At 47.5% G+C, this 23,817-nt stretch overlaps 1 protein-coding gene and 1 long non-coding RNA gene across 2 annotated transcripts in view; one reads left to right on the forward strand and one right to left on the reverse strand.

The window, feature by feature from the left end:
* SLC13A4 (solute carrier family 13 member 4) overlaps positions 1-21,819 on the reverse strand; it is a gene marked incomplete at its 5' end in the record, with an annotated part of 40,065 nt that extends 18,246 nt beyond the window's left edge. Inside the window, 5 exons of the mRNA XM_082398095.1 lie at positions 1,545-1,599; positions 2,042-2,214; positions 4,111-4,247; positions 16,486-16,614; positions 21,721-21,819. Coding sequence (XP_082254221.1) covers positions 1,545-1,599; positions 2,042-2,214; positions 4,111-4,247; positions 16,486-16,614; positions 21,721-21,819 — 593 coding nt within the window. The remainder of the gene's footprint in view (positions 1-1,544; positions 1,600-2,041; positions 2,215-4,110; positions 4,248-16,485; positions 16,615-21,720) is intronic.
* Positions 1-23,817, forward strand: part of LOC309631583 — a 38,059-nt gene that overhangs the window by 12,105 nt on the left and 2,137 nt on the right. Inside the window, exons 6-9 of the long non-coding RNA XR_014246382.1 lie at positions 6,399-6,474; positions 8,984-9,069; positions 12,708-16,596; positions 18,314-18,420. This is a non-coding gene — a long non-coding RNA (uncharacterized lncRNA). The remainder of the gene's footprint in view (positions 1-6,398; positions 6,475-8,983; positions 9,070-12,707; positions 16,597-18,313; positions 18,421-23,817) is intronic.

Here is a 23,817-nt window from a genome sequence, read left to right on the forward strand (position 1 = left end):
TGGCTTTGGAGTTTGGGGACATGTATTTTCATCCAGAAAAGAACAAGGGCAAGAGGCCAGTGTGCGCTGCCCAAGAGGCCAGAGTGAGGAGAAAAGGCCCGCTGCACTGGGAGCAGGCTGTGCTCTCAGTGTCCGGTGGCCTTTACTGGGGGCGGCACAGGGAAGGTAGCTGGGCTACTGCCACCTTGAAAAGGCCCTGCCCAAGGGGCCAGAGGCGTCCCCAGAATAAAGAGGCTGGAGAAAGCCACCAGAGCACAGAACCGAGGGAGCCCAAGCGGTCATCCAAGAGCACCTCGTGCCATGAGGCCCAGCCTATGCAGAGGTGGCCTCAAGGGGGCACTCCGAAGACCCTGAAGGTAGGTGCCCGACGTGTAAAAGAGTCGCTGCCTGAATCTCAGGGCACTGACTGCACTCTAGAATACCTCCAGCCAAGACCCTCTTTGCCCCTTTATATTTCCTGCTCCCTACAGCCTCTGCCCTGACCCTGGAGAATTCAGATGCAGAGAGTTGGTGAGGGGAGAGGAAGGAGGGTGGGGGAAGAGTAAGAGAAAAGTCAGCTGTCTCCCCTGCTCACTTCTACCTCTTATCCTGCAGACTGAAGGGGGGTTGGGTGAGAGCGTGAGAGGAGGCGGGGAGAAGCTTCGGATGAGGGATTGAAGTTTTGATATGAGTCTGGACTAGACTGCCGAATATCTAAAGACGAGATCATTCTAATATCTGAAAGGAACCAGAAGAGCTATAGGATTTGCCTGAGATATGGTCAAGGCTGGGGAGGAAAGTCCAGTATATTATGATTGGAGCCAGTGACGGGAGGAAGATAAGCTGATGGCACCCTTCTGCCTCTGTCCCTTCACATAGTGCTGGTCTCACTCAGTGTGTGTTCTCCATTTTTTAATGAAAAGAGCAAATAGCAAAACTGAGCTCTAGTACAAATCCGACTTTCAAAATGTCTTATTCATCCCAGTATCCCTTGAAGACCACATTTTGATACTAGATCTCCAAAAGAAATCAGCTGTTAATGGATTTACCTCACATGGGTGTTTGAGACGATATTTCTCCTTTTCTAAAAGCTTCTTTTTTCATCAGCACGTGGCTGTCTCACCAACTGTCCTCGAATCCCCTACCTGCCACCTAGTTTTTCTTTGCCATATCTAATAAGACCAAATCTAGTAAGACCACATCTAATATCTAAAAAATACTTTGTGATTCTCTAAGAATCTCCAGTGACATCTAAAATGTGAGCCTTTTTTCATTAGTAGATTAAATATATTATTCTCCCAAGGGGGACATCAATTTAGCTGAAATTCTACTTGGTAGCTGTACAGATAGTCCACATACTCCCTCAAAGTCGGTGTAGTCTTTTCCCCTCTTCCCTCAGCCCTGCAATACCCAGTGGTTAAGGGAGTTGCCCTCAGGATCTTGGCAAGCGGCTCCCTGGTATGGAGAGGAGATCGGGGCGGGGGGAGGTGGTGGTGTGGTAAGACGTGAGCTTGGCCCGTGCAGCTGAAAGAGGCTCTGTCTGGGAGGAGGGCGGTCATACTCACTCTTCATTGACAAAGATGAGTTCCAGGGAAGGTTGGCTGTTGTTTACATCGAGATCTACGGTAGCAAAGGAAAGCAGGAAGTGAGATGTGGAGTCTGGACCTGACCCTGAAGGGCAGGGGCTCTGGGCTGGGGCTGGATGAGGAAACAAAGGCATCAAGGCTCCTGCTGGGCCTGGTGCCTGACGACTCCCCTTCCCTCCGCTCGGAAGGCATAGTGGGACTCAGCGACACGGACAGGCCTGGGGTCTTGTTGTAATCCTTGAGCGTTTGGGGGAAAGGAGCAGCGGTGGCTGCTCTAAGTAGGGCAGGAAGAGCTGGGAATGCGGGTCACAGGGAAGCTTCAGGTTACAAGGGCTGGTACGGGGTAAAGGGCCAGGAAGGGGAAGAGGCGAGACGAGAGGCAGGACGCAGGTGAGGGTTGGTGGGGGCGGGCGCAGAGCTGTGCAGTGTCACTCGGGTGGAGGAGCAAAGGGGAGATGAACTCCAGCAAACTGTACTGATGGGCTCGGCCTCTTCGGCGCTGGAGCTGCCGGCCACGAGCTGCTCCTCCTCGGCCCTGACCAGCTCCTGCAGCACGGCCTCCACGATGGGCATGACCATGGCGGTGGTGGACGTGTTGGAGAGCCACATGGACAGCAGCGTGGTGCAGCACATGAAGCAGAGCAGCAGCCTGGAAGGCAGGGAGGCGCGGGGGGCGCATCACAGCATGCCCGCCTCCCCGGGTGAAACTTCCGCCCTCGCACGGCTCCCTCGGGGCCTCCTGCAAGCCTGCTGGTGCTGGCATTTATCCAGAAAATGGGGGGTTTACGTCATACATTCAGCTTTGTACTCCCAGGGCTTGGTACAGAGTAAACATTAAATAAAGATGTGTTGAATGAATGCATCACACTTCGTGGGCTAGTGGCCTTAGCCAAAAAAAAAAAAAAGAAAGAAAAGCCCTTGCTTAAGCAAAGAATAGCTTTGGTGGTAGGGTCACAGGGCATGGACTTCCTGATTGCTCTCCTCTCTGGACATTAGCTTGGTGATGATGTGTGTTTTTTGTGTATAAAAGAATTCTCTTTTTGGCCCTTGCAGCCAGCAGTCCTACGCGTACCATCCCATTCCTTGCTTTGCAGCCAAGTCACCGCAGTTATTAGCGACCAAATAGAGACTAACGGACAGAGCTTACGGTTCCGCCCACTACTTGTCCCACTACCAACCGCTGAAAGCATAGCCCCCAACGGCCCAGCAGTGTCCCATTGCACTGTGTGCACTTTTTCAAGGCTGTGTCTATGAGTTGACACTTGGAGGAAAACACTAACAAAGATAACTCTCAAGTTCTCCTTGACTTTGAAAACATGCACTGTGTGTTTGTACAGATATAGTTCTTATTTCCGTAAGAGAAGCCAGCATAAAGACTACCCGTGTTGATCACCCTAGGTGGGATCATTGACTTTGCACAGTTTGGGGCCAGCACAGCTGTCCTGTGGATCATGACCGGGTAGGTGCCAGAGCCCTGATGGTGTCTCTGTTTAGGCTGACGGAGACATGAGTTTGTCTGCCCTGGACATGCACCGGCAAACAGAGGGCCCCGTGGTGGGTGGAAACTTGCTGGAGGGTGCGGTAAATAGAGACGAGTAGAAACGCAATGGGATAAAAATTCTTGACGATAGTACCTGGGGGTTTCAAAGAGCCGCAGAGCCTCAACGTGATGTGGGGAAATGCCATTGTGTGTCTAGGAGGTCGAGTGTGGAGTACAACACCTCAGGTTATTACTGAGTGATTATGCTCTGAGTTAGGCTGTGGTTAAGTGGGAGACAGGAACATCTTTTTAAGTATAACGTGTCTTCATCTAATGACTAGGGATGAAAACTAATACATATTATTTATTTATGCTCTGTTGGACTCCCAGGAGAGTCAGGGCAGCTTACATAAAAAGTGTTGCAAGAAAGTTGTAAACTAGGAGGTGAGGACGATATTCCAAAGGGAAGATAAGGGCAGGGTTATCCAACAGAGTGGGAGTGAGTTCATACAAAACATTCAATCCTGACCTTCCTACACATTCCCGAGCGGCCTTCTTGACAGCAGAGAGAAAAGAGGAAGCAGCTGAGGGCCTGCAGTGCCCTGCAGATGCCGGGTCAGATGCCACATTTGACAGGCCTCTGGTCTAAACCAATGACAACAAGAACTCAGGGTAGATGGGAGGAAACCTCCATGCCTCCTTAAATAACAGAGGAGAAGACACCACTTCCTCATCCAGCCTCTCCCCTGATACAAGGGAAAAAGGTTGGGAAACAATTTACGTTGGTCCCTCTTGTTTTACCAGATGAGCCCCTTAGATCTTGTAACCTGCTGCCCCGGCAGTCTAGGTTACTCAGGTTATTTAGATTGTGCCAATAGAGGACACCAAAGTCACCCACTCAGGTCTCCATTCCATGGTCACAGGCCCTCTCACTGGAGGGGGAGATGGGAGCCTTGAGGCCCTGGTGTCCTCCCATCCCCACTGGTAGAAAGCCTCAAGTGGACGTCCCTCTGACCGTCCAGGGGGCCCACTGGGAGCTGAGGGGACGCACTAAGTGTGACTTACATGCCCGGCTTGGCTCCGGCCATCAGGACCATGCGCAGAGCGATGCGCTTGTGCAGGTTCCACTTCTCCACAGCCGCCGCCACGCAGATGACACCCACCAGCAGCAGCGTGGTGTTCTTGAAGTACTCGGCCGCCACCTGCAGAGGCCAGCTCGGGTCACCCCTACGCGACCCGGGGCCCAGCCCCCGCCCGACTAAACTCACGCTCAACCAGAGGCTAGCAAGCAAAGAGCAGGCAGATGAGGGTTATTAAAATAGCCAGTTGTTCTATATATGTATATTACATATATATATAATTTTAAATTAAAAAAATTTTATGTATACATACATACATACATACTACCTTAGGCAGGCACTCTGCTAAGCACTTTACAAAGATTTCATTTAATCCTGCCAGCAACTCTATAGGGTAGATATTCTTCTCCATTCTAATTGCGATATGAATACGATTTCAAAGAATAAACATATTTACAATTTTATCTTAATTCTTAAAAATTATGAAAATAACCCTGGGTTTTTCAACTAATCTCATTTTCTTTAGCTTTTTAGAAAATTATGTTCATTTTTTTATTGGAAAGTTAATACATGTTCCTTATGGAAAACTTCAAAATATAGAAAAATTAAAGATAAAATTACCCTTAATCCTACTACTCTTAGTACTGTGGTATATTTTCTTCAATTTTTTAATGTCTATATAGATACATAATTGGATTTATACAGTTTGTACTGGTTTAGACCCTGCTTCTTTTTTTCATTTGACATTGTACCCTGATCATTTTCTTATGAGACCTAAATTTATTGGAAAAATTCATGCTAATGGCAGCATGAAGTACCATAGAATTTACTTAGCCGTTTTCCTTTTGTTGAATATTTAAGTTGATTTCTTTTTTTCTTTCTTTGCTGCAAATGGAGCAAAGAATAATTTTCAGCTTAAATCGTTAACCTTATATAAATGTGATTATTTCCTTAGGACAGAGTTCTTGAAGGTGTCTTTATAACCTGCCTTAAACCTTTAAAAAAACTTTATATTTGAATAACTCTTTAACTCCAAATAATTCCAAAGTTCCAAAGGGTTCCAAAATGATAATAGTGCAAGAAATAGCCATCCACTGTCTGTATAGGTTTTTTTTTTTTTTTTTCCTGAACCTTGAGGGTAAGTCATATACATTTTGGTCCTTTATCCCTAAATACTTCAGTGTTTATTTCCTAAGATTAGGGGTTTTCTCTCACACAACCATAGCACCAGTTACCAGCTTCTTCTTCTTGCTTTTTAATGACGAGGAAATTGAGACCTAGTCCTGCTCAAACATGTTTCCTATGTTTGGGCTCCAGGACCAACTCTTCGTTGATTCCCTCCCTTGGAACATTCTCTCCTTATCTCCACTTTGATGAGACTTCAAAGCCCAGTTCAGGCCTGGTGGCGTCCAGAAAACCTTCCTTGTGACTCTAGCCTCTGACTCCAGAACATTCCTTGTGGGTACTATTAACTCTACACATCACAGAGCACATAGGGCAATGCTTGAACTGTTGCTTCATGCTTGTACTGTTTATTTTTTTATGTGTATCTCTCTTGTCTCTTAACTGAATTCTAGGCTGCAAAAGGCCAAAGACCATGTTTCTTTCTGTATCTCTTAGCACCTAATAGGATAATATGGAAAAGTCGATGCTCAATAAATACTTGTCACATACAAGAGAGTTGTCCCCAACAATGCAACCATGATATAAACTGGGAGGAAAAGATATAGAAAAGTTTAACTCCTAACTTAGAAATCCTCTTAAAGTGAGAAAACAAGAACATTTTTAACTGCAAGAAAAATAAAAACTGAACAGGGAAGGAAGTACAAATATAGTAAAATCTGCAGTGTTGGAAGTAGACAGAATTTATATAATCATACTGTTAAACTTTGATTATTGAATTATATGCCTGTACTGGGAAGGTAGAGGGAGGAGAATTGGGTGATGGAAGAGTACAAAATCCTCACCTGCTATTATCAGAAGTCAACTGATAATGTCTAAAAGTGATAACTCAAGAATTAATATACGAATATCATATCGGACCGTGGAGCTTAATACCAGAAGAAGCAGTTAACAAAGTTAAGTTATTGACTCTGGGTTGGAGGAGGTGGGATTTGGTGGAGGGAGGGGTGGGGAAGGAGTCTGCTGTTTTTTTTCATTGAAACCTTTTCAGTATTATTTGAGTTTTAAACTCTGCATGGAACACTTTGGTAAGATAAGAGCCCCCCAAAAGGTAACCTGCTCCATTTCTCCCTTCTCTCTTTTTGCCCACAGAGATTTCCTTGTGTCTGGCTGATGAGTTCTGTGCAACAGAAGGATCATCTCTCCTCTCTTGAGACCGTCTCCTGGGGTAAGAGCCCTCTGCTTGTGGTTAATCTAGTCCTCGTCCTCGACCCCAGTCCTCATGGACACTGTCACTAATGCTCCCGGAGGGCAGAGAAGCTCTGCTGGGCTTGTGACTCTGGGGCGGAGTCCGCGCTGGGAGGGACAGGAAAGCCTCGGGCCCTGACGGTGGGTGGAGGTGCTGCCCCCTAGTGGGAGGTGGAAGCACTGCTGGGATGGGAGGGCTGGCTGAACTGGGGGCCTAGGACCTTCCTCACTGCCCACTCATGTTCCTAGGCAGCTGAGAGGCAGCTTTGTGGTGGAATTGGTGTTTTAATTTCATCCGTCTACCAAGGAGAGGAACCCACAGAAGACCTGAGACACCATTGTCCCCCTGGGTGATGGTCCCCCACTGGCCCCATGACTCATGGCTCTCTGTGAAGCTTTTAAAGACTCAGTGCTACCAGGGTTACTTTCCCAGGGGACTGACTGACAACATTTTAGTTTTCTGCCTCTTTGGCACATATCCTAATAGACCCCAGTTGGTGATGGCCTTTTAGGGGGCTCAGAGCCTGCACAAGAGGTGGGGCTACTTTCTCAGGGTTCCTCTCAAGGGCGAGGAGAAAGGAACCAACATGTGGTAGAGTGCCTTTTACATGCCAGAAATGTATTTTGCATTCACTTTCTCGCTTAAGGTGAGGAAACAGACTCAGAGAGGTTAAGGAAGTTTTCCAGGGTCACAGTGTGAGGGGGGGAGTTGGGATATCAATCCAGGTCCATCTGAATCTAAAGTTACTATTTGACATGCCACTCAGGGTGGCCAAGTAGAAACCACTCATCTAATTCAACTCCAGGGGAAATTCTGGGTACCCCAGACAGCACGGGCCAGCCCACATCCCTCATCTTTATTCATAATCACAGCCCTGACACTGGCCCCAAATACCTGGGCCCGGTCCAGTGAGAGCCCCAGGCCCAGGTTTAGTGGGATATTGGCCCTGTGATGTTTTCTTATTTGGTGTTTGGTGTGCTCAGGTCTGTTCATGTGTCCTTCCTGCCCCCTTGTAAGCGATGCCACGTGCTTGGTGATGTAGCCTGGGTGTAGTTTGTGACTCGGCTGTATGCTGGGCAAGTTATTCAACCTCTCTGGGCTTCATTTCTCTCATCTAAAAAAATAAATGAGGATTATATGAGTCCCAATCTTCTGTAAAGCTGTTGTGGAGATTAAATGACACATGCAAACCAGCTAGCGTGGCCCGCCACGTTGACAGCCAGGGTTCCTGGTGGCTCTTCTGTTACTACGTTTTCCACACAAAGGCTGACCTGGTCTGAGGCCATTAGCATACAGAGAGGGCCCAGGCAAAATAAATAAAATCTTGTCCAATGGTGTTGTTGGTTAGTTTTCTAGCCCACTGATTTTTTTTTTTTTCTTTACAATAAAACCTTGGTTATTTACAACCCCTCTGGGAGTTCCAGGATTCTTGAGGATTATTTTAATCGTTTTCCAAAATGTGTTGCGTCCTCATACTTGCCATGAGCATTCATTTCCCCACTATCTAATTTCCAAGACTAATATTCTGTGAGTTGGGAAACTAGATAATGAAAATTGTTAGAACTATTTGCAAAGAGAAATTAGATTCTAAAACGAGTGCTCCTCCCATGGCTAGAGTGCCTGGATTTTGTGACATTTGCGTTGGCAGTGTTATCGCCTTTACTGCTTTTCTGGTCTGTGGTTTTTCTCAGTGTGCCAAAACCCCAAGTTTGGAGAGCAGAGATGTTTCTGGACTGTGTTTAAGAAGAGATGGGCTCAAGGAGGCCACTCTGAAAAGGTGGAGCAGAGGATAGCAAGTAAGAACTCAACCTGGGTTCAAATGCTTGCTCCCCACAGATGAGTTGTGTGTTCTTGGACCAAATACTGAACCCCTGTTCCCCCATCATCTCAACCTTTTAAGTAGTAATACACAACACATTGAATCTGTATGGGCCTTAAGTAAGATGATGCAAGACAGGCCTGGCACATAGGAAGTGCTCAGTAATGGTCCATTATTATTGTTAAAGAAGTGAAAAGATGAAACGCTTCAAGATGAGATTGAGGGTTAGGAATCAGGTATGCCAGCATGACCACGTGGGGGGAATAAGAGAAAGAAATGAAGTAAGAAGGAGCAAGGTGGACCTAAAAGACAAAGATTCCCCCAAACTTTCTAAAGTGAAGGGTGAGTACATCTCAAAGAGTTTTCTAACCCAGCCTGGATTGAGAGGCACAAGGACAGAAGTGTTGACCAATGTAGTCTTTTAACGAACTAGTTCATTGTTAGTAAATTGCAGGTGACATCTGTTAGTGATGAGCTTTTAAAAACATTACTCTCTTTGGTCACGGAATTATTTATTGCTCTCTGGATATGTCAGGTTTTAATTTTTTTACAAAGTTGTTGTTTTTTTTTTAAATGGGAAGGTGAAGGGAGTTGTGGCTTTAATCCTAGAAGTTTGAGGAGAATGGAAATCTGGATGTTGATCTCAGTTCAGTGCTTTTCTAAGAACAGGGCCATCGTCAGGGAGGAAGACAGATGGACCATTGAATCATTCGTGCAGATAAGCTGGGTGCTGTGATGGGCACTCTGTCCCTCAGGTAGGTCTAACATCCTCACAACTCCCCATGAGGTGGGTGTGCCTATTATTCTCATTTTCCAGATGAGTAAAATGGCAGTTTAGAGAGGTTACACATGTAAAGAAAAGAATGTTGCCCTCCATTCCAGTTCTATAAGGATCAAGCCATTAGCCACTGCAGTTGTGCACCCTGAGGGGAATTCAGGATGGAGAAAAACAGGAAGCATTCTGTACTTTGGGTACTGGCCCTAAATAGTTAAGATGCATATCTAAGGGATCATTTCAATGACCCCAGATTCTTACTTCTTCCCATAGATAGAAAAGCACTAAAATCATTAACTTGAGATGTCTGTTGTGATTAGCAGTGGTCTTTTGATGTCTGACTACATGCTTTTCCAGAAAAAAACATTCATATATCTCCTGGCTCCTACCTTACCTCTTCGGAGCAGTACCTCAGTTACCTAAGAGGGTATCTCCCAGGCCATAGTCCTCAGTAAGTTCCCCAAATAAAACTTAACTTGCAACTTTTATTTCAGTCAACGCACAACTTGCTCAAGACTAGTTAGTGAGAAAACTGGATTCAAACTCAGTTCTACCCTACTCCCAACTTGGATCCTGACCCTCTCCACACTGCCAGTGTCCTTGCTCATGGCGGTGGCAGCCAGAGACGGGCAGAATGCGTGGATCTGAATGTGTCCTGACGCAGGCATTGGCGGCGTTGTACGGGCCCCGTCAGAAACGCAGCCAATCGGCACGCTGCTGCTGGCTGCACACACCTAGGCTGTCCTTGCAAGTTGCTGTGGGTGTGCCTCTTCACGTGGCAGGAACGTGGCATTCCCTCAGGAGGCCAGTGGTGGTCTCTGGAAACGGACCTATTTTGAGGCTCTTTTGGTTCATCTGAACAATTTTGCTCTGACCCCAGGATGGGATGCGTGGGCTGGGCCCGCTCCGGGCTGAGCTAAAACCCCCGTCAGAGCTGAAGCCCCTCACTACACCATTGCAACCACCACCCTGGCAATGCAGCCAAGTCCAGCGTGGTTGCCTCTCCGCCTTTCCCTGGGGGCAGGAATGCTGTTTCTGCTGGTAAGTCTCTGCGGGCTCAGACACCCTCCTAACCACCTGTCTGTATTCCCTGAGGACGGAGGTTTTCAAACCACTCACTGCCTCTGCAACTTCAGCGGCAGCTGCGGGAACAGGGTGGCCGTGAGGTATTGGGGGGAAGGGCTCGGGCAGCCAGGGCTCTGGGCCCCCATTGCCTGATCAGAGTAGGACTTCCCCTTCCATCTGTTTCATGTATTGATTTTCCTAAGATTTAGTTTAAAGGAAAGGTTTTGTTGCTTAAAAAACATTCTTTGGGGCTTCCCTGGTGGCGCAGTGGTTGAGAATCTGCCTGCCGATGCAGGGGACACGGGTTCGAGCCCTGGTCTGGGAAGATCCCACGTGCCACGGAGCGGCTGGGCCCGTGAGCCACAACTACTGAGCCTGCGCGTCTGGAGCCTGTGCCCCGCAACGGGAGGGGCCGCGATAGTGAGAGGCCCGCGCACCGTGATGAAGAGTGGCCCCCACTTGCCGTAACTACAGAAAGCCCTCGCACGAACCGAAGACCCAACACAGCCAAAAATAAATAAATAAAGTAGCTATAAAATAAAAAAATAAAATAAAATAAAATAACCCAATTTAAAAAAAAAAAACAAAAAACAACAAAAAAAACATTCTTTGTAAACCCTACCCTAGAGACGTCTAAAGCAGAGAGACCCAGATGGGTGCTGACCTGACCCGAAGTCAGCCCAGCTCCTGCCGAGCCTGGAAATGCTGACTGATAAGGTGCCCTGAGTCTCTTCAGGACTGAAGGATCTGCCCCTGTAGCTCTTCCTGTGGAAACATTAGCTTGGCCTCAAAAGGCTGCAAGATCTGTAGGTTCCTGGTATCCGGCCCACGGATGGCCTGGGTGTGGGCTCAGCTCTGGGCTGTGTCTGGATGGCTGTGGGTGAGGGTGGGTAGCTGGGCACAGACGCTCAGCCTGTGTCCTCACAGGCCTGTGTGTGTGGCTGGGGGGTGGAGGTATGGGGTGTCAGCCCCTGTAGTGAGTAGAGGCCAGAAAGGCAGAGTGGAAAGTGCTATACGAAATGGCCCCAGGTTTACACACAGAAAGTCAGGGTCTAGGCGCTGGTCAGGAATCCAGTGGGTCAGAAAGATGAGGAACAAACAGGGAAGCAGATTTCATGACATCAGACTCAAGTATCACTTGGCTGTAGAGGCTGTTTTGTTTTTCCAGCTGGAGCTGCCTTGCTGCCTCTCTTGCCTTGGCAGGAGCTAGAATCTCAATTAGACTTGCTAGAAGCCTGCAGTGCAGGGCCACTGAGACAGCAGAAGAAGCGTGTCTGCATGCGCGTGCGCGCATGGGTGCATGTGTTGGAGGGTAGATAAAGAGCAGGTGTAATCACTACCGGAAGTAGTTCCTGACCTTGGGCATCTCTGAGGCTCTTTACAAGTCCCAGTGTTCAAACCATGCCCTTTAGTTCCCCAGAGAGCCACTTGGTCCCCACATCTATGCCATTCTCCTGTAAACAGTGAATCTCAGCTCACTTGATTGACACAGGTACTGTCCCCAGCTACAGTAACACAGTAGAAAGGCTTAGAGGACTTTCAAGGCATATATGATGACAGTAACGAGAGTCACAATGGAGGCAAAACAAAAAAACAGACCTAAAAACAAATCGGAAATACAGGACTGAGCTCTGTACACCAGCAGAGGGAAGCAGAAGCTGGATGCTTACAAGCCAATCGAATCCTAAAGTCAAGGGGGCCTTAGAGCCCAGCCCCTCTCCCAAGGCACAGAGTCTACCTCTAGTATCCTTGACGTGGTCATCTGGCTTGTGCTTCTGGGGACAGGAACACCAGGACCACGTGTGGCCCCCATTTCAGGGTCTTCCCTCCCAGAGAGGGGATCTACCTTACGGTGCTTTGACTCTGGTTCTGGTTTGACCCTTTGAGCCTGGTATGTTGAGCTGTACAAGCCAGAAATCATGCCCCTCTTGAGGCTTTTCTTCATTCCCCATGTGACTTAGCTTCTAGATTACAGACATCTTGGCTACCCACCTCTGAATGAGCTCCTTATCCAGAATTTCCTGCTCTGAACACATACGTTTATTAATTGAGCAGATTTCAGTACATACTGGCTAGCAGTTAAGGGTGAAAGTTCTGGGGTCAGGCAATTCTGGCTTCAAGTCCTGGCTCTACTACTTACTAGCTGTATCACCTTGAGTAAGTTACTTAACCTCTCTTAACTTCAGTTTCCTCCTCTGTAAAACAAAGATAAAAATAATAGCCACTTCCCAGAGGATTAAGAGATACAGTGCATGTAAAGGACCTCCCATTGCGCCTGACATGTGGTAAAGGCTTGGCATTTTGGCGGCCACCCTGGACAGACAGCCGACTCGCACTGAGTCTATACTCAGCTGAAAGCCAAAGATCTTTTTCACACAAACTGCTAACATTTATCCTTATTAAGTTCCCTTTTGCCTGGACTTCCCTTCCAGTCCGTTGTCTCTTCCTGGCAGCATGGATTCTGTCACTGTACAGTAGCTGGTCCATCTAGCTTTGAGTCATCTGCAATCCGATAACGTGCCTTTCTTATTTTCATTTGTGCTCTCTCTCCAGCGCGACCCCAACATGTTACTCAGATTCTTTTGGTTCAGCTCTTCAACCAGCACTCAAGTTACTCAACCGTGCTATCACCCAGCCCACATTTCTCTGATTCAGAAATGGTTATCCCTGGAAATATCGAAGGCTCCAAAGAAAAAGTTAATTTATGTTCAGCAACATTTGTTTAAAAGACCAGGGAAATTATAGAGCTTTGTGGAAAGACCTCAGTCAAAAAGTGGTCAATATAAAGTTTGGGCACTCGACAGGGTAAATTTCATTTATATAGAACATTCCCTCACGTGAAATTGTGTAAATTGGGGTCTGCAAGGCCAGAAAAAGAGGCATTACTGCATAGGGTCTACTGTGTTATTCCATGTGGTTTATACTTTCTCTCTGCTAGAGGAGAAACTTCTCAAGGTCAGGAGCCATTTTGACCATTTTCTACCTCTTTTCAGCGCCTGAGTTCAGCTGATAGAAGACAGTCTAAGCTTTGCACACAGTGAACTCTTAAAATCCTGCAGACTGACAATTCATCGCTGTAAAATTTAACCATTTATATGCACACATCCAGCCCCAGGGGGAACCCAAAGCATTAGCTATGAGATTCAAGAGTGCAGAAATGATATATTTAAAAAAAATTTTTTTCTTTTTTTTGGCTGCACGACACAGCATGTGGGATCTTAGTTCCCAGACCAGGAATTGAACCCGTGCCCCCTGCATTCGGAGCACAGAGTCTTAACCACTGGACCACCAGGGAAGTCCCAGAAATGATATTTTTTTTCATTTTTGTCACCTGCAAGGTATCTGTAACATCCCATATTGTATTGCACATGGTAGGTACAGCACTCAAAATATTTTTCTGAATGTTGACTGAATAACCTGAGGGACAAAAGCCACAGATTCAGGGTCACACTGATCCTATTCACATGCTTTCCTTCATATGGAGAGTACACTACTGACACACAATCAAGAAACATTGCAATCAAGAAACATGAACTAAGGGCTAGTGCAAGAATAGCCCATATGCGTAAGACATCGTAAATCCTAGAGGGTGTGAAATCTGGGTGGAGAGAGGACGTGTCCACAGCAAGTGTATATCTGATGTATCTCATGTACCGTTTAAAGGACAAAGGTATCAGGGGGCTCCAAGGGATGGGAACAACACTTTTACCTGAGGTTTCTGGAAAGGCTTCAACCAACAGGGTAATTGGGTAGGATCTTAAAAGCTGAAGGAATTAGAGAGAACTTTCCAAAGTGGAAGAATGGCCTGAGTCCCGGCAAGGGGCTGGGCAAGCACAAGGTGGGTTTGGGGAGTGACAAGTGGATGATTTGTCTGGAGTAGGGGGCTCCTGCAGACCCCCGGCCTAGCCTTTCCCAGGGAGCCATGGCACATGCTGGTGTGGGGGAGAAGTCGGTGGCTGTGGAATAGATATTTTCTCTGTCTGCAAAGTCAACTGGCTCACAAAGGGCTATAACCCATGTCCTCTACCCGATCGGCATGTCCTTTAATCTGAGTTTAAAAGGCTAGCTAAACAGATTATATTTGGCCTTAAACTGCTCTCTGGAGCTCAGCTGTTAAATATCACCAGCCAAAGCCACTTTATCAGACAGACGGGGTAGGGTTTTTCACCTCAAATGATAAAATTGGCCCCTGGCTTCTCCAGTGTTTTCCACCTCCAGCCCCAGCAATAGCAACACCCGATCTCTCCCCGGAAAGTCTTCTTTTTCTCCTTACAAAGTCCTGTTGCCTTTAAAAACAACTGCCTCCCTAGACTCCTTATAGGTTGAGCCTTCCTGGCTGTGCAGATGGGCGGGCCCTAGGATGAACTGTTGCCTAGCAACGTCCCTAGTGCGTGGAGGGGCTGATTGGCCCACCTGTCTATAAGACTCCGCTGCCGGAGGCCCTTGGGGAAATAGAGACATCATCTACTGTAAGACTAAGGCATACTGTTGGCTTTTGGGCTGCCTGAAGTGAAATACAAAGATATTAGTCTTTTAATGAATAGTTAGCTCACTTTAAAAATGTTACTTAAGTTTCAATTCTTTCTATAACTTCATTTCTTCCTCTGCTCTCTACGTTCACCTCCCGACTCGTTGGCTTTCGCTTTCACAATTCTAAAGAGAAATCTGCAGGACAAGTTCATTTATGTTTCTCTTAAGAAAAGTAATATTGGTGCTTGTTCTTTTAGGCATGCACACAGACCCAAACTACCTGCTCTCTTTCCACAGAGGAAGGGGGATAATTGGAGTGACTGCTTAGCGCTTCAGGTCCCAGGCTAGCTTTTATGGGGGTCCCCAGGATATTGGTGTTGGACCCATCTCCAGGAATAAAAGCACTGCTGAGGGTTTTGGGGATGCTATCCTTTTTGGAGAGTCTGAGGCTATTATGATTACTAAGTGCCAACAAACGAACTGATGTACCAACAGCCTCCAAACCAAACTGCCCCAAACCAAACCAAACAAACAAAAACCAGCCAGTTAAGTCCATGCAGTAGAAGGACAACTTGTTAATTTGTAGTCAAGTACAGCAATTAGGGGACGGCCTAATTTTTATCTCTGGACTTTAAAAATAATTCTGTTATCCATGGTTAAGGCATCCCATGGACCCAGGTTCATTATTCCTTCCTCACATCACACAGGTGAAGAGATGTACAGTTCTTAGTATTAACTCACCATGAAGCTACATGATACATTATGGAGTGTTTTTCTTATGGTACAGTAAGCAAGTGCATAGACTTTGAAATCTGACAGGTATGAGTTTGAATCCAATTCTGCTATTTCCTACTATGTGATCTTGGGTAAGTTTCTTAACTCTGTGAACCTCTTTCCTCATCCGTGGAATGGAAATATTAATATCTACCTTGTAGACATCTCGGGAGTATTAACTAATACAGCACTTCTGGTGTAGTGCCTGATTCTTAGTAGGAATTCAAACATTAGTTCCCTTTCCTCTTTCTTCTGTGCCTCTGTCCTTAACTAACCTCTACCATTCAATCTCCTTCAGAAACCCTAAGCGGAGACCAGGTGCTATAAGGAGATAATCCAAATGGAATCAGGTGTTAATGAATGAAGACCATTCTTCATCTTGCTCCAGGTTTCTGGCTGTGATTTTCTTCTTTCCTATTTGTGGTAGGCTTAACTGTTTGCACTGGCACCACCCTGGGCTTCCTGTTGACAATTTCTGTTAGAATTTTAAGAATGCCATAGAGGGAGAGAGTGAACAGAGGACAGATTCTAGGTAGACAGCAGTCAAGGAAAGAATATGCAGTAATCTTGAGTTGGGGAAGAAGGGACAGAAATGTTTTTTAGAGAAAGTGAAGACATTGTCAGGACTCAGGGAAACACGGTAAGTCTCTCTGTAGGCAAGCATTTATTCAGCACCTACTCCATACGGGCTCAGCTTCATCATGAGATTCCAAGGACCTGGGAGGCCTGATTCCTGCCTTTGAGTGCTTAGAGTCTAAATGGACAATCAGAAGACAGAGAAAGAGGAACAGCAGTCTGGTTGAATGTGCCAATCATACAGTTCCTAAAGGGTTTCAGGCTGAAGGAACAATTGGATGTGATTAACCAAAAGGCTTCCTGAAAGAGGCAGTTTGATGGAGATGAAGGTCATGGGTTGAAGGAAAGGAGCTCAGGGTCCAGAACAGCAGGTGCAAAGGCTTAGTGCTAATGGGTTGTTCCAGAGGGTGAAAGAAGCCCCCTCCTCAACTGCTTTGTGAATCTCCCTTCACCTTGAGCCCTCTTTCAGTGGCCCAGCAGGGACCGAGCAGGGGGCGACTAATGGTCTAACCTCGCTGGATCGCAGGACTCCGAAGAACGGGTAGAGGAAGGCAGGCACCAGGGCTGCAGCTCCAAGAGGCACCGCCTCGGACACCCAGTACACAGCAGTCACGATCAACACGTAAGCACACGCAGCCTCCTGGAAGGGGAGGAAAGTGGGTGGTTAGTCACAGGGACAGCCACTGCCACCGAGGATCCAAAAGAGACCCAGGGCAGAGGCAGGAGGCACACGGACTCAAACATGGGCACTGGAACACAGCTCTGGGAGGTGCAAAGGTGGACTTGGCAGAGAAGTTTGGTGGATACATGCCATCGTATTTTGGTGGGTGAAGTTATGGCTGCTCCTTGGGGCGACTGATGCCTGGCACGTGGTTTGCATTGGTTTGCAACAGGGTGGCCACCGGACTGTTATGCTATCACAGCTCGGTTGGTTCCTGAAACTGAGCAGGGTAGGGACTGAAATTAACTGCGGTGTCCAGACCATATACTATAAAGGTGGAGTTCACAGTTTTAACTTGGTCTAGGCAGGATATTTTGGTGTCAAGTTGATCAGATACTAGAGGTTCTTGGGGTAGATGAAGGTGGGGATTAATTTGTGTAATTGATTCACATGTGAGTTCTGAAACTGGCCCGTTTGGGGCTGGATCACTCCTTGCCGGGTTGGTGGGGAGAGCTGTCCTGTGCACTGTAAAATGTTCAGCAGCATCCCTGGCCTCTACCCACTAGATGTCTGTAGCACCTCCCCAACTGTGACAACCAAAAATGTCTCTAGACGTTGCCAAATGTCCGTTGGCGGCGGGGGGAGCGGGGGCAATCATCCCTTGTTGAGAACCAGTGCCCTAACAAGTGTCTGGGACACTCCACTGCCTGACGCACATGGAAACTTCCTTCTGACAAAGAGAGTAAGAGTGCTGTCTATCTGGAAGGGAAGGCCTGGAAATTTACCAGGGTTTTCCCCAGCCCACTCCCTTTGCTGGTTGTACAACCGTGGGGTGCACAGAATAAATAAGTACAACATTCTTATAAAAAAATCAGTCCTCCTTAACCTTAGCTCCAGTAATCCTGGTTGCCCCAAATGGTGCTGATTAATGGTGGTGAGAAAGGTCACGGGCTTACTCTTGGGAGAGGTCACTGTCCAAGGGTTTTAACAATGGACTCCGGAGGGCCACTGAATAGAAGATCCAAGCTGCCTGTGGACTCCTCCGTTTATACCTAGTTCTAAACCCACTGGGCTCAGGTCTGACCTGCCCTGAGGCTGGCTGGTGATCAAGGAACCTGACAAATCTTGTTCTGTTTATCTCTCCCTTGGGTTCAGAACAAGCGTCCTCAAACTCTTACACAAAAGTTACAAAAGGTCACCACGATCAGTGAGGGGCGTCAGGAGTGATTAACCCAGCCTGGCTGGCTGGAACCTTGTTCCCTCCTGATATGCATGGATTATGGGGTTGGGGGTTGAGAAATGGGAACTGGGCGCAACAATTGTTGACTGTAGCTCCCACTGAGATTTCCTCTGGGGCCAAAAGATCAGAGAGAAGTTAAAGCTTTTGGAAGTGCTGATAAGACAACAGAACCAATACTGGGGGGAAAAAAGGGCTCCATTTGAAAAAGAATGCAATTTAGAGAAATGCTCCCTTTACTGCAGAAATAAAAATACCTAAAGGAGTTCAAAGCCCTTCAACACACTTGAGCTCACTTATTCCCATCTCCTTCCTGGGAAAGGGACAGAATGGCAGGTGTTGTTTCTAGTTGAAGAAAAGGAGATAGAATGTCTTTCCCTCACTGAGAAGCCCTTATTCCTTACAAAGAACCTTCAGTCTTTCTTGGCTTGGTCATTACAGGTCCAGGAGTGAAGGAAGGAGAGAAAGGAGAGAGAGAGAGAGCAAGAGCTGTTTCCTTCTACCATGCATCGTTTTGGTTTGAATTAGGAGAATTTGGGTAAGCCAAGGTAAACTTTTTGATTGTAATTTTTTTATTGTTAGGAATTAGAATAAGTTACTGGAGGAAGTCACCAAGCCACCTTCATCCAGCAGTATTAAGAACAGGATAAACTGCCATCATTTTTATCTGAACTTTCCTTAGAGCTTTCTAACTTTCATTAGAAGAATGGCCAAGAGACCACCTTCAGATGGCCTTTCCATCTATTTCGCACTCAGTACACCCATGGAATTTACATAAACTTCCTTTTGCCTCTTCTCAACTGTCTCAAAATTCAGTAGGGAAGCTTATATTCAGATAATGCAGAATACTCTGTGAAGTTTGTTTACAGGATCCTGTGTTCCTGCATCTGGCCGAGGTCTGGCAGGTAGCTCAATCAGTGTTGGTGAACTGAACTGGGCTCCTCTGCTGGCTAACAGGTCTCTCTTATCTACTGGAGAAAATATTCTAGAAACCTACAGCCTCTTATCACTGCCACTGGTCAGCAGGAATGTAGGGATTGGTGCATACTCGGGCAGTGCCTTTAAGGGATAGTGTTGTCAGTTCTTTTTTGCTCCTGTTGACAAATAAAGAAGCGAGTTCAAAAGTGGCATTTCCCCACAGCGGATGCTTCCTGACCCTGCTACTAACTGATGTTTGCATCTGCTTCTTTCCCTACAATCCGACCACCCCGATGAAATACCATTCAGACTCCACTGGAAGGAGCTTGAGGTCACGTAATTTGGTGTCATAAATGACTGGAAGGGCTTTTGAAAATTTATCCTGGGAGTTGGGTGTAACTTTTATCCCACCGGGATGCTGAAGCCGGGCTTAGTTACAGATGCCCCCCTCTTGACCCTCCTCTTCTGTATATGGGAAATCAAGTCTGGGCCCCTGGCTTTAGAGAGCTGGGCAGGAAAAAAGGGGAGGTCATACTAATCCTTCCTAAAATGCAGCTGCAGCTTGTCACTTTGAAGAACCATCAGAACTGCAGACCAGGAGCTCTTGCCCAGATCACTTCTCTCAGTTCCAGCCCAGAGCAAACAAGGCTATTTAGGGATCTTAAGGATTAAATATCAGAATCTAAGTGTGACGCAAGGGGGCCGAATAGATGAGAGCCAGTCCCCGTGGTGGTTTGTGCCTACTGTGACCTCAAGGTGCTTCTGCGTCATTGCAGAGGAAGAAGGGCAGCGTCTTACTGACACGGTGACACACGGGGGAATCATCTTTGCAGGGCACGCTGGGGCGAGTGGTGAGCAGGCTGCATCCAGGTCCGAGGGCTTTGGCCACCCGGGCTCCATCTAGCTGGCTGTCCCGAGGGCTTCCCCATGAGCACAGACTGGGAAGCTCTGAGGTAGCATATTTCACTTTTCTTAAGGCACTGGTTCTCAACTGGAGCCAATTTTGCCCCCCAGGGAATATTTGGTAATATCTGGAAGCATTTTTGGCTGTCACAATTGCGGGGGGTGCCTGTGTGCTGCTGGCACCTGATGGGTAGAGACCAGGGATGCAGCTAAACATCCTACAATGCACAGCACAGCACGGCCCTCCCCTCACGACAGAGAACTATCTCCCCCCACCCCCAAATGTCACTAGTGTGGCTGTTGAGAAACCCTGCCCTAAGGTGAAACTCAGTTGGACAGAAGGGGCTAGGTCAAGGAAGGGCAATGTCTCTTGGTCTCAGTGAGTCCATCTTTAAAAACCTATTCAAAAATTTTTATAGACCCCAACAGAGCAGAGGCTTACCTTTCCTTCCTTGTCTCTCCTCTTTTTTTTTTTTTTTCCACAACATCCCTCTTCTGTCACATTTATAGATTTTTTTTTGTCTACTTCAATAATTTGTTATTTTGTTTTCTTCTTCACGTGGATACTTCTCACTAGTCATTGGTAACTGAGAAGCTCCAAGACAGGCTCCCAGAATTAAATGGCAGCACTACGCCCTGCAGTCATGGTCCCCAGAGATGGGGCGGACTCAGGGGACACGGGGGGTGCCTGACGCTGCTAGTGAGAAGAGCAGGTGCCACTGGGTTGGCATTCCCTTAACCTGTCTGACATTGAGTAAAACAAAACAAAACAAAAACATGAAAAGAAAAGAAAATCAACCTATTGGGACAAAGGAAATGGACTAGTGTATACGCCGGGCAAACTTTCAGCACCAATCACTGTCTGCTAATCCCAGCCCGGTTTTCATCAGCAGCTCCCTGGTGCTCTGAGTTTTTATTCTACTAAAGATTTAAACCAGTTTGTTTTGAAGAAACCATTCTAATCCCCTTTAACTGTATAATTTAATCTTGGTTACGAAGTTACTCTGGGAGCTGAGTGGAAGACACCCTTCCCCTCCCACAAACAAGATTAACCTTTCTTAGCTTATTTTTCCTAAAGTCTCAAGGGTAGTGCCAGCTAGGGGAAGGGGTAAAGCCGCCGGGAGGAGGAGGGAGGGGAGGAGGGAGAGGAAGGGGAGGAGGAGGGAAAGGGGGAGGGGGAGGAAGGAGAAAAGGAGCCGGAGGAAGGCAAGGAAGGCAGACGACGGTCTCAGAAGCAGAGCCAGAGCTCAGGCTCTTCTGCTCACACAAACCTGGACAAAAAATTGGGCCACAGTCTAGAGTTGGGGGCTCTTATTCTTTTGTATCAAGTCATTTGCTCTCTTTCCTTCAAGAGCACAGAGAAGAAAACACAGAGGATACAAATAATCAAAGGTCCCATATGCATGGGACCAGGGCAGGCTGCCAAGCTGCGCAAAGTTCAGAAGGAGCTTGAGAGATTAAGAGTTTCAAATCCTGGTTACCAGAGCCCACCGTGGTCACCCACAGACCCTGGCTAGATGCCCAAGAGCCTGGCCGGGGACCCCACCTCAGTGCACCTCAGGCCAGGGTCCACGGTCCCCTCCCTCCCCCATCCTCCTCCTCTACTGGGAGGTCTTCCTGCATGTCCAGTTGCTCTCCCATATGGATGGTCACATGTTGACTCCTGGCAAATACCGGCTCTCCAGAGCGCCCTTCTCTTTACCGGGTGTCCGCCTGGCCCCTGCCCCCGAGCAGGCTGGCCCACTGTTCTGTGTCACACAGATCGGCCACTCCAGCCATCGCCCTTCCTCTTATCTCACTCCTGGCCGGGGGCCGTGGGGCTGGGGGACTGGGAACGGGGTGAAGGGATGAAAATGGCAGTTTTTAGGCAGAAAGTATGTTAGCCTCCTCCAGGAGAGCATTTCCATTTCTTTACACCAACAGAAGAACGCTGAGGCGCTGCACCAGCACCGCGCTCCCTCCACCGGCCTCCCCTCTGACCTCCCCCCTGACCCCCTGGCCCCAGGAGGGGACCGGCTGGTACTCACGCTGCTGGGGTGGAGCATGGGCAGAGGCAGCAGCAGGAGAGGCACGAAGACGACGAGCAGCAGCTTCCTGGCTCGGAGGAGGCCCTTCAGCAAGCCCATCCTGGACCTCCTCCCCTCGGAGCTCGCGCCAGCCAAGTGCCTGCGCTGCTGGCGACGCCCGCCTCCCTCCAGAAACACTCCTTCAACCTTTCTCGGCTTCCAAGAGTCCTCTTTCGTCTTAAGAGCAGAACAGGAGGGCAGGTAGAACCCCTGTTGGCAACAAAGGCCGGCCTCCTCGCCTTCGGTTTTAGGTGGGATTGGTGAGCATAGTTTTATGCCCAGCAAAAAGGAAGCGGGAAAGGATGATAAACGGGGGCATAATGGCTCTCTCTTTGCTTGATCAGTAATGGAGTAACTTCATTCTAAAGCTCAGCAAAAGCCCCCTTAATCAATCAAGATTACACCTCTGCTGCAGCTGTCTGGTTGCCGTCTGTTGTGCACTCCATCATTTTTCCTCTCTCTGATGGCCTGTTTTGGGCAGTACCACTTTCGCTTTCTACCTGTGCTGGCTGTACCCCCTTTCCTTAAAAAAATCTAGTCCCCCCACTTCCCTTAAAACAAACCCCCGAGTTTGTCAGCAGACCATGGAGACTTCAAATAGGGCTGGTCTCTTCTCCCAGGACCTGGCACCTTAACTCTGTTCAAATTGCTTTCCTTCTAATTGGTTTCCCATTATAATTTGCCTTGAGCCTGGGCCTCCAAAGCAGAAAAAAAAAGTGCCCAAGACATTCCTTTTTGTCACGGGACAAACTCTTGCTGGAGGCCCACCTTAACTTTCCTTCACCTATGGGACGCAGGACGGAGGCAGTAGCCACGCCCATTCCTCACAGCCAATCAGCACGTTGGAAAGAATGAGTCAGTATCTCTTCCAAAGGCAGTTCGGGATTGGTCCCAGCAGGGGCCTGCTGATTCTGCAGAACCTAAGCAATTTGCAAAGCTTATTTTTGTTTCTCAAACATCCTAGGGGCTGGAGTGATGACCATCACCGTAAACATAATCCCACTTCCTCAAGCACTGCTTTAACGCTGCAAAGCATAGGACCCTGAGTTTTCTCTGGGAGGGCTACTTGCTGACCTAGTCCTTAGGAAGATGAAATGTCTGGTGGCAGGGAGAAAATGAAATATTAATCCTGGAGAAATTTAGCCCAGAGTATAGAATATTAAGTCTTTTAGATTTCCCTGGTGGCAAAGGTTGTTTGCTTCAGCACCCGGGTGAATACAAAGCATCTGAGTCAACAGAGGATGTTAGCCTCTCAGAAAGACCACAGACCCTTTTAGGGTGAATGGGAAGGGTACTGCCTCTCTGGAAAAATCTAGATACCAGTCTCATTTCAGAGGCCCTTGGAGCCCAGACATCTGTGGTCTTTCTGGCTGGAGTAGGTGTTCCAATGTCCCTCTCTGAGGCTCTTTACCAAACAAGAAGCAGGATGCTTCCTTTGGCTGGTGTGCAAGGAGGAGATGGGAGGGCAGGAAAAAAATTGATGGGTTCAGGAATAGGGCCTTTGCAGCCCTTGGACGCTGGAATTTCTGCTGTTTACAGTTCAGGAGAAGCATTCTCTTTTCTCTGAAAAGTCATGTGGATATGGGGCAAGGAAGAAAGAAGAGAGAGAGAGAGAGAGAGAAGCCCCCAAACTTATATATTTGGTGGTCCTTGGCAGCATTGCCTTGATCTGAGAGATGCTGAGCAGAGTCAAGGGTTATGAAATTCACGTTCGCTTGAATTCACAGAACGCAAGGAATGGCATTCTAGGGTCTGCAGCTATGCCAGTTGGAAATAATCCCCAGGCTAAAGGCAAAGTGACTCCAGAAAGGTGACTTTAGAAAACCAGTTCTTCTTGACCTCTAACGCAGGAGCAACTGTGGCCGACCGAGTTTGAAATTTTCTTGCCATTGTAGGATGCGCTACGATGACTCATCTCTTTAAATGCATTTTAAAGACTGGCTACTGTATTTACTACATTCAGGCCTCATTTTGTGATGATTTGGAAACTCAGAATGAGCAAAAACACATGTGTGATGTTTTGGTGGCAAATATCAAAGAGACTGGGTACAAATAAAC

Source organism: Balaenoptera borealis, assembly GCF_965194805.1.
Source record: "Balaenoptera borealis genome assembly, chromosome: 7".
Classification (NCBI taxonomy): Eukaryota; Metazoa; Chordata; class Mammalia; order Artiodactyla; family Balaenopteridae; genus Balaenoptera; species Balaenoptera borealis.